Source organism: Carassius carassius, chromosome 6 (genome assembly GCF_963082965.1).
Source record: "Carassius carassius chromosome 6, fCarCar2.1, whole genome shotgun sequence".
Lineage (NCBI taxonomy): Eukaryota > Metazoa > Chordata > Actinopteri > Cypriniformes > Cyprinidae > Carassius > Carassius carassius.
In genome coordinates this window covers 18,450,776-18,469,748 of record NC_081760.1, presented here as the reverse complement: position 1 = coordinate 18,469,748, position 18,973 = coordinate 18,450,776, and the positions used below count along the sequence as shown (strand labels likewise).

At 43.1% G+C, this 18,973-nt stretch overlaps 1 protein-coding gene across 1 annotated transcript in view; it reads right to left on the bottom strand.

The window, feature by feature from the left end:
- LOC132142465 (immunoglobulin-like domain-containing receptor 2) overlaps nucleotides 1-18,973 on the bottom strand; it is a 40,851-nt gene that overhangs the window by 9,032 nt on the left and 12,846 nt on the right. The window contains exons 4-5 of the mRNA XM_059552356.1: nucleotides 2,872-2,928; nucleotides 30-176 (exon numbers count right to left, since the gene is read on the bottom strand). Coding sequence (XP_059408339.1) covers nucleotides 30-176; nucleotides 2,872-2,928 — 204 coding nt within the window. The remainder of the gene's footprint in view (nucleotides 1-29; nucleotides 177-2,871; nucleotides 2,929-18,973) is intronic.

Below are 18,973 nucleotides of genomic sequence, written 5' to 3'. Positions count from 1 at the left end.
GCATGATGGGATGTGTTTGCAGGACTCACGGTGTCGAGGACAGCAGCAGGTATCTGGGCAGCAGCAGCATCTCACGTAACAGCAGCATGAATGAGGGCAACATTGACACCAGCAAACACCCACTAGCAGAATGACGAGGATACTGCCCATGACCACGGTGCCCACAAACACCCACTCTACCACAGAGATCACAACAAGGTCAGCTTCATCATGACAATCGCGAATTTCACCACGTGACTTCACAAACTGAAGTAACCTTATTTCCATAAAAAAAAATTATGAATTTTAATTATAAACATGTTCGTTTGTTCAAGTTGTATGTTCAAGTCACTGTATGTATGGATGTTTTAGCAAATAAAATAAAATAAAATGTGTTAATAATATAAAATTAATTAATTTATAAAATACATAAAATTAAATAATAAAAAATATATAAACAGTATATAAACAAATAAGAAATATAATTTGCATGTAAAGATTACTATTGTATTCTAATATTGGGGTAAAATAATAAATATAAAATATTCCAAATAAATCACTCATGAAATAATGTAATAAACACATTTTTAACCCAAATGTTTCTGTTTTTTATGTGGAACTTATTCATTATGATTTAGTTAAAAAAAGAGGGAAGAAATCTAATCAATTAAATTAAAGCTTTGTGTGAACTACTGAACTACTTTTAAAACTGCTCATTAATATGTAAACTTCCAACAAAAGATGGACCTCAATGAACACTGTTTAAGTCCAGTGTTAGTAAAACAGTCTTAGTAAAGCAAAAACAGAGATCAGATAGAGACTCTAATCAGATTGAAATAACAATTAAATATATAAAATATAGTATAATTAATCAGAAGTTCTCTGTGATTTTTCCAGTCACCCATATCAGTAGTAGTTAATGGGATACAAACAGCACCTATAAAATTGACCAATGACACACACACACGTTTGTTTTTGTGAAAAGTGGGGACATCCTATAGGCGTAATGGTTTTTATACTGTAGAAACGGTATATTCTATCGCCCTACACCAACCCAACACCTAAGCCTAACCTTCACAGGAAACTGTGCATTTTTACTTTCTCAAAAAAATTAATTCTGTATGATTTATAAGCATTTTGAAAAATGGGGACATGGGTTATGTCCTCATAAATCACCCTCTCCTTGTAATACCTGTGTCATACCCATGTCATTATACAGAGTTGTGTCCTGATATGTCACAAAAACAAGAGCACACACACATACACACACACACACACACTCCCTCGTTAGCTCTCAACACTGATGATGGACTTCCTGTGTTGGAGTCATACCCACTGCACAGTTTCACACAGCATCTTACAGTAAACATGCGACTGAATGTCAAACCCAACAACATCACTGATGCGATTGCTGCATCAGCAGCCTTAAAGGGTTAGTTCACCCAAAAACCTAAATTATGTCATTAATGACTCACCCTCATGTCGTTCCAAACCCATAAGACCTCCATTCATCTTCGGAAAAGAGTTTAAGATATTTTAGATTTAGTCCAAGAGCTCTCAGTCCCTCCATTGAAACTGTGTGTACGGTATACTGTCCATGTCTAGAAAGGTCAATCTTTCATTCGTTATCTGGCTCGGCTTGGTGTTCATCTTCAGTTCTCTCTTCACAGCATTTCAGTCAGCGTACTGTTTGAGTAAATGAATTACTCCTGGATATTGGTTTGTTTTAACTCAGAGGGAGTGTCAGCCACATTAAAAAAGTTAACAGCTTAAGTCATTTGTGGATTAATGCCTATTGGAGACACGAACCGTTTCAAATGATTCAGTTCGATTTGGTGAACTGGTTCAAGAAGATCTGGTTACATCGAATGATTACTTCATGAACCGGATATCACTAAACTGCAGAGTTTTGAACAGTCTCACAACAGACCTGGAAGAGAAGACAATGCTGAATAAAGTCGTAGTTTTAGCTATTTTTGGACCAAAATGTATTTTCGATGCTTCAGCAAATTCTGACCCTCTGATGTCACATGGACTACTTTGATTATGTTTTTCTTACCTTTCTGGACATGGACAGTATACCGTGCACACACTTTCAATGGAGGGACAGAAAGCTCTCGGACTAAATGTAAAATATCTTAAACTGTGTTCCGAAGATGAACGGAGGTCTTACGGGTTTGGAACAACATGAGGGTGAGTCATTAATGACATACCGTATTTTCCGGACTATAAGTCGCACTTTTTTTTCATAGTTTGGCTGATCCTGCGACTTATAGTCAGGTGCGACTTATTTATCAAAATTAATTTGACATGAACCAAGGGAAATTAACCAAGAGATAACATTACCGTCTACAGCCGCGAGAGGGCGCTAAACATAGAGCGCCCTCTCGCTGTTGTAGACGGTAATGTTTTCTCTTGGTTCTTGGGTTTAAATAAATGCGACTTATAGTAGTCCAGTGCGACTTATATGTTTTTTCCTTGTCATGACGTATTTTTGGACTGATGTGACTTATACTTAGGGGCGACTTATAGTCCAAAAAATACGGTAGTTTTGATTTTTGGATGAACTAACCCTTTAATGTACGTTGGTCAGCAATACTTGCCTTTGTTGTTTTTACTATTTATTTGTACCTGATTTAATCCTTACAATGATGTAAAGTAACAGTCCGGTTGATTTGGTCATGAAATTATCAGTGAGCTGAATTATATCAGTTAATTTAGAAGTTATCACATGAGACAGAACATCTGTTACAGTGATCCATCAGAGGGTTTGATTGGTGTTTGTTACTGTGATTATCAGGAAATTACATCAGAGGGGAATAAAAGTATAAGAAACAGGGAGAGAGGCAGATCAGATAGAAAACTGAGGCCGGTATGTTTGAAAGCTCATACCTGGAACAATCTCCAAATTAATTCCAGGCAGAAGATCATCGGCAAAACCTGTCTGACCTGAAGACAGACAGAAAGACAGACAGACAGATCGAGGTGAAGCAGAGTGACAGCTGTTGACTGAGCAGAGAATCATGTACTACAGATAGATAGTTCATGCAGTTAGAGAGAAGATCTGATAAAGTATGCCTCAGCAGAGCGAGCGGCCTGTTTAAAACATGAATGATTGCGATATGAAATATTTATACTGAAATTTGATTTTCACATTTTTAGTCTCTGCGATCCTCCGGTCTGTAGATGTTGCTTGTGTTTCATTCAATGTGCATTTGTTTTTCTTTTTTTTTCTGGTCCAGCAGGTAAAAATGGTGTGCCTGAATCACTTAAAGGAGTATCTGTTTCATTCATGTAGGTTGTCATTTGCCAGGACTCAGGACTGATCTCTGGGTTGTTAAGATGTTTGTCAGTTGTGAGATGTTGAGAATATCCATTATTTTGACATTTAAGCACATCTAAACTCCATAATATAATTGTCATTACTTTAAGAACAAGATTTTATTTACATAGTTTAAGGGATAGTTCACTCAAAAATGAAAATTTGATGTTTATCTTATTAGCCCCAAGGCATCCAAGATGTATGCGACTTTGTTTCTTTAGTTAAACACAAACAAAGATTTTTTTAACTCAAACCATTGCAGTCTATCATATAATATCAGTGGATGGGCATCATGGCTTTGATAGTAAAAAAAAAAAAAAAAAACATACACAAACTGTCAGCATTTGACCTCCTGTAGTTTGTCTCCGTGCCTCTAGAGGTCCCCTGTGTTCCCTTCTGTCTTAATTCTTCTTTGTCTACTCTTGTTAACATTATCCAGGTCACCTGTGCCTTGTTTCTCTTAGAGTATTTTAGCTGAGTCTTTCCCTGTGTTTAACACTTGGTTTTTGAGTCCAGGCTGCGTGCTACCTGCTTTGAATTTCCAAGTCCTTCCAAGTCTTTCCAAGCTACCTCAAGTAAGGTGTTCTTAGTCATTTGATTGTTCACATGCTCTAGTTTTGTTTTCTCCCCTTGTGGTGTTTTTATTTACCCTTGTGATTTTTGTTTCCCAATTATCTCTCATGTTATTAATTCCTCTGCCTGAGAAGAACTTTTGTTGAATTTTTGCCTTGCAAAGACCTTTTTTTAAATAAACCAACATTGCCTGGGGTACTGCCTTGAGTATTTCAATTGGGTCCAACATCTCCGCCTCTGTGGCATGGTGGCAGATCTCTCAACCTCCACACCAGAGACCCAAGTTCTAGCCCAGCTTTTGACAGAAAAACCAAGTCATTCATGGACCCAGAAACACTCAGTTCCAAGGACTTATTGGCAGTGATTGCTCAACATGAGGCATCTTTTCAGCACCATGAAGCCGTTCTCAGCCGACAAGAGCTAATGGCCAAACATTCTCAACTCTTGGCCGATGTGATGAGTTCCATCCGCCAGCTGTTTGATCGCCTCCTGGGTTCTTCACCTTCCTCTGCATCACCTCCGAGTAGAGCCCTGCATGGGCCTCAAATCTAGGCCCGAGCCCGGACCTGGCCCGAGACGCTCAAGCCCTAGGCCGACCCGTGTCCGACAGCTCATCAGAATTATCAGCCCGAGTCCGACACGAGCCCGTGTTTTTATTTATTTTATTACACAGCAGAAGCCTGCCCTATTTGCAACAATTAAAAAAGGCGTCAGTTTTGTGTTATTCATTTCTTTATAAAGTTAATTTAGAAAAATGTTTGGAACATTTTTTTTAAAATGACGTTTAACGTTAATCAGCCGAGCCGACAGCGAGTAGCCTAAAACATATTTAATCAATTAAGCCTCTAAAATTAACGCTAATACTTTACTTGGCTACAATAAGATCCATAGATATAAAACACTTCAAGCATATCACACAGACAGTTAGTTTAATATGTTTATTTATTAAACCACAGTGAGTAAAATAAAAAAAAATTGAAATACTGAGGCAGGCGCAAATGAAATGAGAAATAGCCTACAATCTAAACAAATTAAATTAATTAAAAACAAACTTGCAGGTTATCTTATCTCAAAAATGCACCACAGAACATGTCCATTCTTTTTTTCCATTAGTTTCCAACAGTTAAACTAAAATAAAGTCCAGTCAAATGAAAAGTTAGAACAGTCTCTTACAGAGCATCGTGGAGAAAAAGAATAGCATCCAGAGTGGAAGGTTTTAACCCAGTCCTCCTCTCTTCCATCACTCTTCCCGCTGCGCTGAAGACACGTTCGCTGCGGCTGCTGGCGGGAAACTAAACACAGAGCGAGCCAGTCTTGACAGTGGCGGTAGCAGGGTCTCGTGCTGTTTCCACCCTAGCAGCACATCTCGTCCATCACCTTCCATGTTGTGATTGAGGCGCATGTATTGCTGTACTTCATCGTTGTCATCCTCGTCCTGCTCCACAATGTTTTCAAACTCGGCCAGCGCTCTCTTCGTTGCTGCGTGGCCCGCAACAACAGGTGCAGACACAGAAATGCTCGCCGCTGCATGAATCATCATTTTATAATTATTATTTGGCCAACTAGGCTATGATTAATACATTAATTTAGAGGCCTATAATAGCTACTACTACAGTAAGTGGATATAAGCGAAGTATAATTGTGGGTCGCGCTGACGGAAAAGCATGCGTGCGTGCGAGCGTGAGACTGTCATGTCAGTATGTCAGTGTAATTATAACGGGTTGAATTATCAGATTATGAAAGTTATGAGGTTATGAAATGTCTAGGTTTGTTTTTCTATCGTCGACGTCAATTTCTCATTTTTTTTTTTATTAATGTCTAAAAATATAAATAGAAGGATAACCCAAAAAAGGCCAGAGGCCCGGCCCGCATGTGAGCTATAACGTGAAAATTGGCCCGAAGCCCGGCCCTAGGGGCATAAATAAGTCAGGGCCCGTCAGGCTCGGGCTGAAATGCAGGGCTTTACCTCCGAGTAGCGTCAGGCCTTCTCCTGTGGTGGAGCCCCGACTACCACCTCCTAAGCCCTTTGCTGGAGATCCCAGTTCCTGTCAGGGTTTTCTCACCTTCGAGCTTCAGCCAACAAGTTTCCCCACGGATCGCTCTAAGATTGCTTACATTATTACACTTCTCTCAGACAAGGCACTCTCTTGGGCCTCAGCAGTGTGGCAATCCCAGGACGCCTGTTGTAAGTCCTACATGGCATTCGTGGAAGAATTCAAGCGAGTGTTTGATCATCCTGTCAGTGGTCGGGAGGCTTCCAAGCGCCTACTCACTCTTCGTCAGGGTTCCCGTAGCACTGCAGATTTCGCCATAGAGTTTTGGACCATAGCCACAAAAAGTGGATGGAACGATGAGGCACTGAGGGTCTGTTTTCAGGGAGGATTATTTGAGCCCCTGCAAGATGAGTTAGCCACTCAAGAACCGGCTGAAGATCTGGAGTACCTCATAGTGATGGCCATCCGCCTAGACAATCGCCTGAGAGAGAGGAGGACAGCTCGTCGCAAGGAGTCTCAGTCCCAAGTTCCTCTGAGGAGGTCCGGTTCCCCAGTTTGTATTCCTTCATCCAGAACTTCCCCAGCTCCTGAACAGCTCCACGATTGCCCAGAAGAAATGCAATTGGGCCGTTCCAGGCTTTCTCCCAAAGAGAGGGAACGTTGCATGAGGGAGTGTCGTTGCCTCTAGTGCGATGCTTCCAGCCACTTCCGTTCCTCTTGCCCCGAGCTCTTGGGAAACGCCTGTCCCCATACAGCAACAGGAGGGCTGAGATGGGGAAAATTAGAGCTCCTCCTGCTAATGCCGTCCTAGCAGTTCCAGTCATGTTGTCCTGGGAGGGCCACCAGCATCAGGTCCAGGCTATGATTGACTCTGTGGCCGCAGGCGACTTTCTAGATCTAACCTTGGCTAAGAAACTTAATATATGACTCCCCCGAGTACCCTGTTATCCTGGGTCACCCTTGGCTGTGCAGACATAATCCCCATATCAACTGGCCCAATGGCACTATCCTAAGCTGGGGTTCTACTTGCCAACTCTCCTGCCTACTTCAGAGTTCCTAGTAAATGGATCTCTACATTAAGGAGTCCATGGCAGCCGGTATCATTCGTGCCTCAACCTCCCCAGCTGGGGCAGGTTTCTTCTTTGTTCAGAAGAAAGACGGGGGTCTTAGGCATTGTATTGATTAACGGGGCCTCAACAAGATCATGGTTCAGAATCGATACCCCCTACCTCTCATGGCCACAGCCTTTGAACTACTTCAAGGAGCCTCTGTTTTCACTAAACTGGATCTCCGCAATGCTTACCATCTTGTGTGGATCCGGCAGGGAGACGAATGGAAGACTGCCTTCAACACCCCCACAGGCCACTATGAGTATCTCTTAATTCCGTTCGGATTCACCAATGCCCCCGCAGCAGTGATGCGCGGGTTGATCCAAAATGACGGTTGATCCACGGTCACCCGCGGTTACGAGTCATCCAAAAAATATTTTTAATGATATTCGTGTCGCGGATGGTCGGGTCCTTTGAAATAAAGATTCCAATTAAACCTTTGTAATTTATATAGTATTATACACGATTTTGAAATATATAGGCCTACACTTTATTGGCTGAATAACTGGCACGAATAGAGTGACAACCTGTCCCGCTTTACGTTGTACAGCAATTTTACCCTTTGTCCCGCCTCACGTAAATTGAGCATCTGTCCCGCTTTTTCATTCGACCCTGCCTAATAAATACACAGATACATCCATAGGCGTAGTGTTAACTTATGTCCAAAAAAGAAAAGATGCACTTTTAATAGCAAATGGACCGCAGCATACCCTTGATTAAGACCTGTAGATGGCGAAGCAGAGAGAGCTTTTTTCTGTGGGACATGGAGGAGAATACAACGTGAAGCGGTGCACGTGAGTACCACAGAAAAAAAGCACATCATCAAGAAACATGCAAATCAGTGCAATCGTTTTTCAATAAACCAAATGACCCACAGGCTGACAAAGTTTGGGCAGCAGAAGTGACGATCATTTATCATGCCGTACATGACTGCAGTCACAAGTTTGCCCCCGTCATTTTTCCAGATTCTGAAATAGCTAAGAAAAAAGCTGTAGAAACTTTGGGTTATATTTTGGGTCAGGTAGTGTCTTAATCTTTTAGTTGGTGGGTTTAATAAGAAATTTAGGCTATATATTACAGAAAGCTTGAAATGTCTACTTTTAAACGAAAATATTCAAACCAAAATAAATAGGGTACTCTCTGATTATGTAATCCATATGAAATGTGCATTTCTCTCTGGCGTTCATGGCGAGTCCGCATCGTCAACTTCATCTTAGCAGATACACAGAAATTACTAGTTTATTACTAAACAATTAAATGTCTCCTTGCTAATTTAGACACATGCATAATCATTACTTTAACTGGTTCTGGCAAGCCTTATGTGTGCGGTCATAATGCTTATTATACTGTAGGCTAAAGTCTATTTAAGTAATTATATTAATATACAGGGGCGATGCATTTACTACTTTTAAAAAATGCGGGTCAGGAAGCGGGTCGGGTAAAAGATTTTATTTTTATTTTTTTAGCGGTCTGAGTTGCGGGTGGGTTAGTTGAAAACATCGGTCGGGTGCGGGTATTTTATACATTAACACTGCATCACTGCCCTGCGGTATTCCAAACGCTAATTAATGATGTCCTCCGGAACCTTCTTAATCAATTTGTCTTTGTATACCTTGACGATATTCTCATTTTCTCAAAGTCACTGGAGGAGCATGAGGGGCATGTTAGAAGGGTTCTCCAGAGACTCCTTGACAATCACCTCTATGTAAAGCCAGAGAAGTGTTAATTTCATGTTACCCAGGCTCAGTTTCTTGGATTCATTGTCACTCCTGGCCACCTGGAGATGGACTCTAAGAAGGTAGAGGCGATCCACAACTGGCCCATACCTACTACGGTCAAGGAGGTTCAATGTCTTCGCAAACTTCTATAGAAAGTTCATTAAGAATTTCAGCTCTGTCGTGGCCCCCTTGACGGCGCTTACTAAGGGAGGAGGAACCAAGGTTCAGTGGGGTTCGGAGGCAGCAGGGGCCTTCAAAGATCTCAAGCGCCGCTTCACTTCCGCTCCCATTCTTTTGATCCCTGACCCAGACAGACCTTTTGTGGTGGAGGTGGATGCCTCAGAGGTGGGGATAGGGGCCATCCTGTCGCAGAGAGGTGAAGATGGAAAATTACACCCTTGCGCCACTGGCTCGAGGGGACCCAGCACCCTTTCCAGGTTCTCAAGGACCACAAAAACCTGGAGTATCTCCAGCAGGCTAAGCGGTTGAATCCTCTGCAAGCTAGATGGTCACTGTCTTACAGACCCGGCACCAAGAACGTCAAGCCAGATGCCCTGTCTCGAGCCTACTCTCCTGAGACACAAGAGAAGCCCTTGACACCGGGGAGCCTTCTGCAGGCTTATTGGGGCCACGGCCAGCCTATCATCTGGGTTCCATCCAGAGTCTAATGGCCAGACAGAACGTGTTAATCAGTGTAATGATATCAACTCTAATAATCATCGGGAAGAAGGAGGAGGGAACCGGCGGACAATCAAATAACATTTAATTTCAAAATAAACACAAAACAGCGCACCAGCCCCTCACGGACGACTGGTGCGCACAAAATAAAAACCAAAACACAACTAAAAGCCCAGGCGTGGTCCTCTCTCGTCCTTCACTGTCGTCGCTCCAGTTTTATATCCTTCCATCTCCTCCGTGGGCCTCGAGACCGGTGGGTCGAACAGGTGTAGCTCATCTCCAATCACTCCACCGGCCTCGCTCCCATGTCCCTCGGCCCCGCCCCACTCGTCACATACCCCCATCGCCCCTCGCAGGCCAGGGGGTACTCCCGAGACTGCGCTCTACTCCCCCCCCCTCCCTCCGGGGGGGACCGCTCACGGGGACCTGCGGGAACCTGGGGGTAGGACAGGCGAGGCGAGAGAAAAGGAGATGGAAGGAGGAGCGACAGAGACGAGAGAAGGGAGAGAGGAGAAAAAAAAAAAATTCCGGTTCCCAGACTCACTACTGCTCGGCCCTCCACCAGCTGGGTGATCTCCTCCGCGGTGCCTGGCGGTGGCACTGGACGGCCCTCGGCGGACGGCACGACACTCTGGTTTTGGGCAGCCGGCAGGAGTCCCCCGTTCCCTGCTCCTCCCCGTTCTGGCGGATGGCAGCAGGCTCCGGCCACCTGGCGAACGGCGCCGACTCCTCCGCTCCCTCACGGACGGCAGCCGTCTCTCCACATCGTGGGCGGCCGGTAGCGAGCTCGCCCGTCCCCGGCAACTCGCTCCAGCCCACCGCCTCGAGCGTCCATGGCGGCACACTCCTCGCCTGCTCGTTGGCACCGCGGATTCACCACAGCGGCGAGGGATCTTCAGCAGCGCGTCCCTCCTTCTCCCGGGCTTCGGCACCACTGTAATGAATAAACCTTTGTATTCATCCGGAAGAAGGAGGCGGGAACCGGCGGACAATCAAAATGAAACTTTAATTACAAAACAAACACAAAACAGCGCACCAGCCCCTCACGGACGACTGGTGCGCACAAAATAAAAACCAAAACACAACTAAAAGCCCCTAAAAGCTTTTATATCCTTCCATCTCCTCCGTGGGCCTCGAGACCGGTGGGTCGAACAGGTGTAGCTCATCTCCAATCACTCCACCGGCCTCGCTCCCATGTCCCTCGGCCCCGCCCCACTCGTCACAATCAGGATCTGGAGACCACACTACGGTGTATGGCGGCTAGCAATCCCACGTCTTGGGCCACCTATATTATTTGGGCTGAATATGCCCACAACACCCTCCAGTCCTCGGCCACTGGACTATCCCCCTTTGAATGCCAGTTTGGATATACCCCTCCATTATTCCCAGAGGAAAAAGGTACAAGTTGGTGTTCCCTCGGCCCAACTCTGTGAGCTTACGTGGAGGAAGGCCAGACATACCCTCCTTCGGACTTCCCAGAGATACAAAATTCAGGCTAATTGTCGCTGCCGGACAACACCCAATTTTCGAGCCGGTCAAAGAGTTTGGCTATCTACAAAGCACCTGCCCCTCCGGGCCGAATCCAAGAAACTCTGCCAGAAATACATTGGGCCTTTTCGCATAGCAAGGAAATTTAACCCTGTTTCTTATTGTTTATTTCTCCCTCGTTCCCTTAGAATTAACCCCACATTTCATGTCTCATTACTAAAATCTGTCTTGTCTTCTCCGTTTGCCACCCCACACAGGCCCCCTCCACCTCCCAGGATTATCAACAGCCAGCCAGCCTACACAGTGTGCCAGATACAGGACTCTCGGGGGGGGGGGGGGTCCAGGACTCACTACAATATCGGGTGGACTGAGAGGGCTACGGGCCAGAGGAGCGCTCCTGGGTTCCAGCCAAAGACATCTTGGACCCAAGTTTGAGCCGGGAGTTTCACACCCGGAGGCCGGGGTGTTCTGGAAGGTACGTCAGGAGCCGTTCCTAGAGGAGGGGGTCCTGTCAGCATTTGACCTCCTGTAGTTTGTCTCCTGTGTTCCATTCTGTCTTAATTCTTCTTTGTCTACTCTTGTTAACATTATCCAGGTCACCTGTGCCTTGTTTCTCTTAGTGTTTTAGCTGAGTCTTTCCCTATGTTTAACACTTGTTTTTTGAGTCCAGGCTGCGTGCTACCTGCTTTGAAATTCCAAGTCCTTCCAAGTCTTTCCAAGCTACCTCAAGTAAGGTGTTCTTCGTTATTTGATTGTTCACATGCTTTAGTTTAGTTTTCTATCCTTGTGGAGTTTTTATTTACCCTTGTGATTTTTGTTTCCCAATTATCTCTCATGTTATTGATTCCTCTGTCAGAGAAGAACTTTTGTTTTATTTTTGCCTTGCAAAGACCTTTTTTTTTTTTTTATTTCACCTGGGTCCAACATCTCAGCCTCTTTGGCCTAGTGGCAGATCTCTCAACCACCACACCAGAGACCCGAGTTCTAGCCCTGCTTGTGACACAAACAAAACCAAATTAAACCCTGGGCTTGTGATCATACAGTGATGTGTAAAGACACAAAACGATCTGTCTGTGCAAGAAACTGAACAGTATTTATATAGTTTTTTTAACCTCTGATATTCACCACAATGTCAGAACTGTACAGAGAGAATTCAGATCTTCTTTGTCAGCCTGCACATTGCCTCTTCTTCTTCTTGCTTTACTGTGGGTCAAAGACTTATAAGTGCATTACCAATGATCCACTTGAAAGACAGGTGGCAGTAATGCACTTATAAGTCTGTGATCCACTGTAAAGCAAGTGGTAAAAAACTATATAAATACTGTTCAGTTTCTTGCACAAAGCCATCGTTTTGTGTCTTTACACATCAATGTATTTCATGGGCCGCAGGGTTTAATTTGGTTTTGTTTGTGTATTTTTTTTTTTTGACTCTCAAAGCCATGATTCCCATTCATTTCCATTATATGACCGACAGACTGCAATGTTTTGAGTTAAAAATCTTAGTGTTCTAACAGAGAACCAGAGACAGAGACAGAGAAACCAACATCTTGGATGCCCTGGGGGTAAGCAGATAAACATTAAATTGTAATTTTAATAAAGTATTTATCATTTTTGTACTTCATTTACACTATGGGGCCATTGAATCCTCAATCTGATTGGCTGGCAAACGTTCTGGTGTGCAATTATTTTCAGGGAAATGCACGGCGAACGTAGTTCCAGGCAGATCTTTTGAGTTCCATATCACTTCGTATAGTTAACTGTAACAGAAATTAGCATACAGTACCCATACAGCACACAGGAATTAATGCAATCACACATCCTTTGCACTACGGTTACGCAGTTTGCACAAAAAGGTGTTGTCAGCACTGCCCTGACAATTTTATCAGTTAGCCTATATAGTGAAGCATCACGTCGAATTTCTCACTAGCAAGGTAATAACAGCACTGATTAGAGATGCTGCTGCAGAAAGCTCTGCATTTAACCCATCCAAAGTGCACACACACACAGCAGTGAACAAACACAAACCGTGAACGCACACCCGGAGCAGTGGCAGCCATTTATGTTGCAGTGGCAGGTGAGCAGTTGGAGGTTCGGTGCCTTGCTCAAGGGCACTAAGTCGTGGTACAGCCGGCTTGAGACTCGAACCCACAACCCTAGGGATAGGAGTCAAACTCTCTAACCACTAGGCTACGACTTACCGCTGAGGGATGCACAGGGGTAGCCTAATTCATACAGCCTCTCTCTTTCTCTGTGTGTCTCTATCTCTCTCACTCTCTTTCTAATAACTTAACCCTTTCGAATCGATTAACGCGTATATGAGTTATGAGGCATTTTCTCCTGATAACCCTGAAAAGAACTTAAATTACACTTTCAGTTTTTATCGTACAGATAACAGCAATATATCAATCAAATCTGTAAACGGTCTACTTTTTTTGTATACAGGCAGACATAATAACAACAAAACATTGTGCACTTATAAAATAAAGATAACAAACAAGGTGTGCTGTCTGCAGGCTATGTCTGCGCTGATCTTCATTTAGATACGTGTCATTAAAATAAACTGTAACTCAGTGAATACTCAACGAAGAGACATGATAAATATATCTATAGAAAGACTGACATGTCTACTTTTAAACTAATCAAGTGCTGCCGAAAAAAAATATTTGATAAAATATTTAATAAATGTATATTAAAATATATAAATATATTTAATATTTAATAAATATATTAAAATAAAAAAAAAATATGTGATAAAGTAATCCATATGAAAACAACTCGATGTCCGTTTTTCACGTCTCTCTTCATTATCTTCTAATGTGACAATGCTCCCGTGCTGAACGCGCTATTCAGATTCTAATGTTTCACTGAAGCAAGCGGCTTGAATACGCCCACACAACTGAAGACAACTCAGCCAGACTGTTCTTCAAGTTTTTTTATTTTTGCTGTTTGCTTCGCGACAGAGGAATAAGACATAATTTACCCCAAAAAAATGTGATGTGGTTAAGGATTTGAGATTTGGATTTCCTCAAAAAAAAAAAATATAGCACATTATTCAGCAGAGATCATAAACATGATTAAGTCTCTTGTTATTTATTTATATACTTGTACTAGCTTTCACATAACGTGTAAACATTTTACTAGTTAGAGTTTTTCAAAATTATAATTCCTGACTAAATGTACAATCAAGTGAAATATTATTAAGTTTCAATAACAATATACAATACTATACTATTCAAAAGCTTGATGTAAATAATATAAACGTAACAAACAATGATGTTCTTTCAATTTATTCCCCCTAAAAACCTGAAACTTTTCAACATTATTCATAATAATGATAATAATTATAATAATAAATGTTTTTTTTTGTTTTTTTTTAGAAAATCAGACTGTTAAAATGATTTCTGAAGGATTGTGTGCCTGGAGTAATGATGCAAAAAAATCAGTTTCAAAGTCAGCTTTGATTGTTCCTAATAAACTGTTTAACTGCACTCCCAAGTGGACATTAAATTATGTTGTGGGATAAATAAATATATTCTAAATAAACTACAAACATAAAATTATATACATTTATTTTGTCCTCACATTCTTTCTTGTAACTCCTCCCTCTAAGTGACAAACCTGACTGAATGGCTCATTATGCAGCTCATTATGCGGGCCTTTGTCTTCTCAGGTGTAAATCACAATGATATTCATGATAGTTGACACCTACTCGCATTTGACTTTTACCAACAAAAAGTGTCTTAGAAAATTTAAATCAATAAATAGTTTTCTGTGAGTGAGTAAACAAGGTGATTTTCATATAATTTAGAAAGAAAAATTGTAGGCTACAAGCTCCAGTTCTCAAAAGTCCTGAGGGTTAATAATCGCATTGCAATGCTATCAATGGCTCAAGCCTCCATTACCAGCTTTAAAATGACGTTTTGGAACTAGCAAAAGAGGCGTTGCATGAGACGTGGAAGAAATAATCCGGACAAATTTAAATGTAAATGCCTTTAAATATGAAGAAACAGCCAGCAACAGAGAAGGACAGCAGCTTGTGAGTGTTTTGTCGTGGTTGTGCGTTTGCCTATCGCGGGACTGCCCAGTTTCGATCTGCTAAATAGTGAGGCGTGGCCAAAGCCAGTGAAAGTACTTAATTAGCTGTTTTGAAAGCACTTGTCAGAAGAAACAGCCAGCAACAGAGAAGGACAGCAGCTTGTGAGTGTTTTGTCTTGGTTTCTCATTAGACTTCTGTGTGATCGTCATTGCTAGGAAAGTTTTTGGTTTAAATTGTGTTTGTCTTACCCTGGTAAATACGTGCTGAAAGTGGAGCTTGGTTTTGCGTTTGCCTATCGCGGGACTGCCCAATTTCGATCTGCTAAATAGTGAGGCGTGGCCAGCTGACTTCAATCAAAGGTAATCAGGCAAATACAAAAGTGGTAGGTTTCGCGGCAGCGGTCGCGGCAGCCCTCGTGTGAATCCTCCTCGAGTGAAGACCAACGAGGGTAAAGACCATCGACTCTACCTGCGTGACTCCACCGAGCAAGGACACCGACAGGGCACTTGAGTATTGCTTTTTGCCCCTTTCTTTACTTTTTGTATAGCTTTTCCTCAAATATTTCTTACACTTGTAGTCACTATGTGCTTTCAGATCTCTACTATCACTACTAACACTCGAAGAGCACGCTACGTACATCGCAGGAAGGCCTGTCTGACAAACCTACGGCCTGTCCCTCTGACCTCTACTACTACTACTATGCTCTCTATTCCAGTTGGTCTCTGGAACTGCCAGTCTGCAGTTAACAAAGCAGACTTAATTTCATCTATTGCTACTCATTCCGGTCTCAACCTCATGGCACTGACTGAGACTTGGATCAAACCTGAAGACACTGCCACTCCTGCAGTCCTCTCCACTAATTTCACTTGTTCCCACACTCCTTGTACCACTGGGAGGGGTGGAGGTACTGGTCTCCTTATATCAAAAGAATGGAAATTTGATCTTCAGCCATCACCTACATGTAACGGTTTATTTGAATCACATGCTATTACTGCAACCCACCCTGTTAAAATCCACTTTGTGGTCATTTATCGTCCCCCAGGTCAATTGGGAAACTTCTTGGTGGAGTTGGATGTGCTGCTATCAAACTTTCCTGAAGATGGTACTCCTCTGGTACTGCTTGGTGACTTCAACATCCGGCTAGATAAACCCCAGGCTGCTGACTTCAAAACTCTGCTCGCCTCATTTGATCTCAAGCAAGTGTCTACTACAGCGACTCACAAATCAGGCAACCAACTGGACCTCATCTACACGCGCTGTTGCTCTGTGGACAACTCTTCAGTTGCTCCACTGCACACCTCAGACCACTTCCTCATTACTGCTAACCTAGCACTTACTCCTGAAGCGGCTCACACTCCAACGCAGGTCACCTTTCGACGGAACCTACTCTCACTTTCTCCATCGTGCCTATCTTCTGTGGTTTCATCCTCGCTTCCTACACTCTCTCAGTTTTCAGCTCTGGACATGAACAGCGCTATGGACACTCTTTGCTCCACTTTAACATCTTGCTTGGACAACTTTTGCCCACTGTTGTCTAAACCAGCACGCACCGCCCCATCTGCCCCCTGGCTGTCCGAGGTTCTCCGTGAACATCGCTCTAAACTCAGGGCTGCAGAGAGGAAATGGCAGAAATCAAGAAACTCTACCGACCTCAGTGTGTATCAGTCTCTCCTCTCTTCCTTCTCTGCAAATGTCTTCACGGCTAAAACATCCTACTACCACAACAAAATTAACAGCTGTTGTGATGCTCTGACACTCTTCAAGACTTTCTCTTCCCTTCTTAATCCGCCGCCACCTCCTCCTACATCTACTCTTACAGCGGACGACTTTGCAGTTTTCTTCACAAATAAGACAAGAACCATCAGTGACCAATTCTCCACACTGCAGACTGAGGACAACTTCACAATGACCGACGCACACTCTTTCTCCTCCTTCTCCCCACTCTCAGAGATGGACGTTTCCAAACTTTTCCTGTCCAATCATCCTACTACTTGTCCACTTGATCCGATCCCCACTCACCTCCTTCAAGCGATCTCTTCTTCAGTCATACCTTCGCTTGCTCACATTATTAACTCCTCTCTTCACTCTGGAACATTTCCCTCAGCATTCAAGCAGGCTCGGGTAAGCCCACTGCTCAAGAAACCATCTCTAAATCCAGTGCTTCTTGAAAACTACAGACCAGTATCCCTTCTTCCATTCATTGCAAAGACACTTGAGCCAGCTGTGTTCAACCAGCTTTCTATGTTCCTTGTACAGAACAACCTCCTGGACAGCAACCAATCTGGCTTCAAAAGTGGCAACTCAACTGAGACTGCTCTGCTCTCGGTTACTGAAGCCCTGCGACTAGCAAGAGCAGCTTCAAAATCCTCAGTACTCATCTTACTGGACCTGTCTGCTGCTTTTGACACCGTTAATCACCAGATTCTTCTGTCCACCCTCAGAAAGATGGGCATCTCTGGAACCGCTCTACTGTGGGTTAAGTCCTACCTCTCTGACAGATCCTTCAGTGTGTCTTGGAGGGGTGATGTTTCTACGTCATAACACCTTACTACTGGGGCTCCTCAAGGCTCAGTACTTGGACCACTTCTCTTCTCCATCTACATGACCTCATTAGGATCTGTCATTCAGAAGAATGGCTTTTCTTACCACTGCTATGCTGATGACACCCAACTCTACTTCTCATTCCAACCAGATGACCCGACGGTAGCTGCTCGCATTTCAGCCTGTCTGAGTGACATTTCTAGCTGGATGAATGACCATCACCTTCAGCTTAACTTTACGAAGACAGAACTCCTGGTGATTCCAGCTAACCCATTGCTTCATCACAACTTCTCTATATAGCTGGGTTCGTCAACCATTACTCCTTCGAGGACAGCCAGAAACCTAGGAGTTGTGATGGATCATCAGTTAAGCTTCACAGACCACATTGCTACAACGACCCGGTCCTGCAGGTTTGCCTTATACAACATTAGGAAAATTAGAACCTTCCTGTCAGAGCAAGCCCACCCAACTTCTTGTCCAAGCTCTTGTTCTCTCCAGACTGGACTATTGTAATGCTCTCCTAGCGGGCCTTCCTGCATGTACTGTCAAGCCTCTGCAATTGATCCAGAATGCTGCAGCAAGGGTTGTCTTCAATGAGCCAAAAAAAGCTCACGTTACTCCTCTCCTCATCAGGTTACACTGGCTACCAGTAGCCGCTCGCATCAAATTCAAGGTACTGATGCTAGCCTACAAGACGACCACTGGCACGGCACCAACATACTTAAACTCACTGGTTAAATCTTATGTGCCCTCCAGAAGTTTGCGCTCTGCAAGTGAACGACGCCTTGTGGTGCCATCCCAAACAAGTTCAAAATCACTCTCACGGACCTTTTCCTGGACTGTGCCGAGCTGGTGGAATGACCTCCCAATCTCAATTCGTACAGCTGAATCTTTACTCATTTTCAAGAAACATCTAAAGACTCATCTTTTTCGACAGCACTTAACCAACTAATACTAGCACTTTTCCTTTTCTTGTCTTTTCATTTATTAAAAAATGGTAATTAGAATGAGAAAACTGAAGTGCTTGACTGTTATGAACAATGTCAACATCAGTCATCTTTCACTGCTGCTTTTCTTGACTGACATCTCTCATTTCAATCCAATTTACTTCTGAAAGACTTCAAGGCAGCTCGATTTGATTCCTGTACACTACACGTCTCCATTCAGATCTGTACAATGAGTCCTTATGTCACACTGCGCAGCTGGACACTGAAAGCCTCACTGTTTCCATGGCAGCACATCTAGCACTGGATGATCCTGCTCTTTGTGTGGTCGGCTGGCATAAATACATTGATACAACATTTTGTAAATTATCCCTCCATTAGCTCTCTATAACCGCCAATTAAGATTTGTAAATGTTCTGCTTGGAAACATGCAGAACTTGCTAAGTATATTCCTTGAGCAGTGAGCACTGTTTATTATCAATTTATTTTATACTTATTTAGTTTTTATAATAATTTATAATATTTAGTTTGACCTCCCAAGGTGGATGAACAACATGTTCTGAATGTTAAACACACTATATGCATGACAAT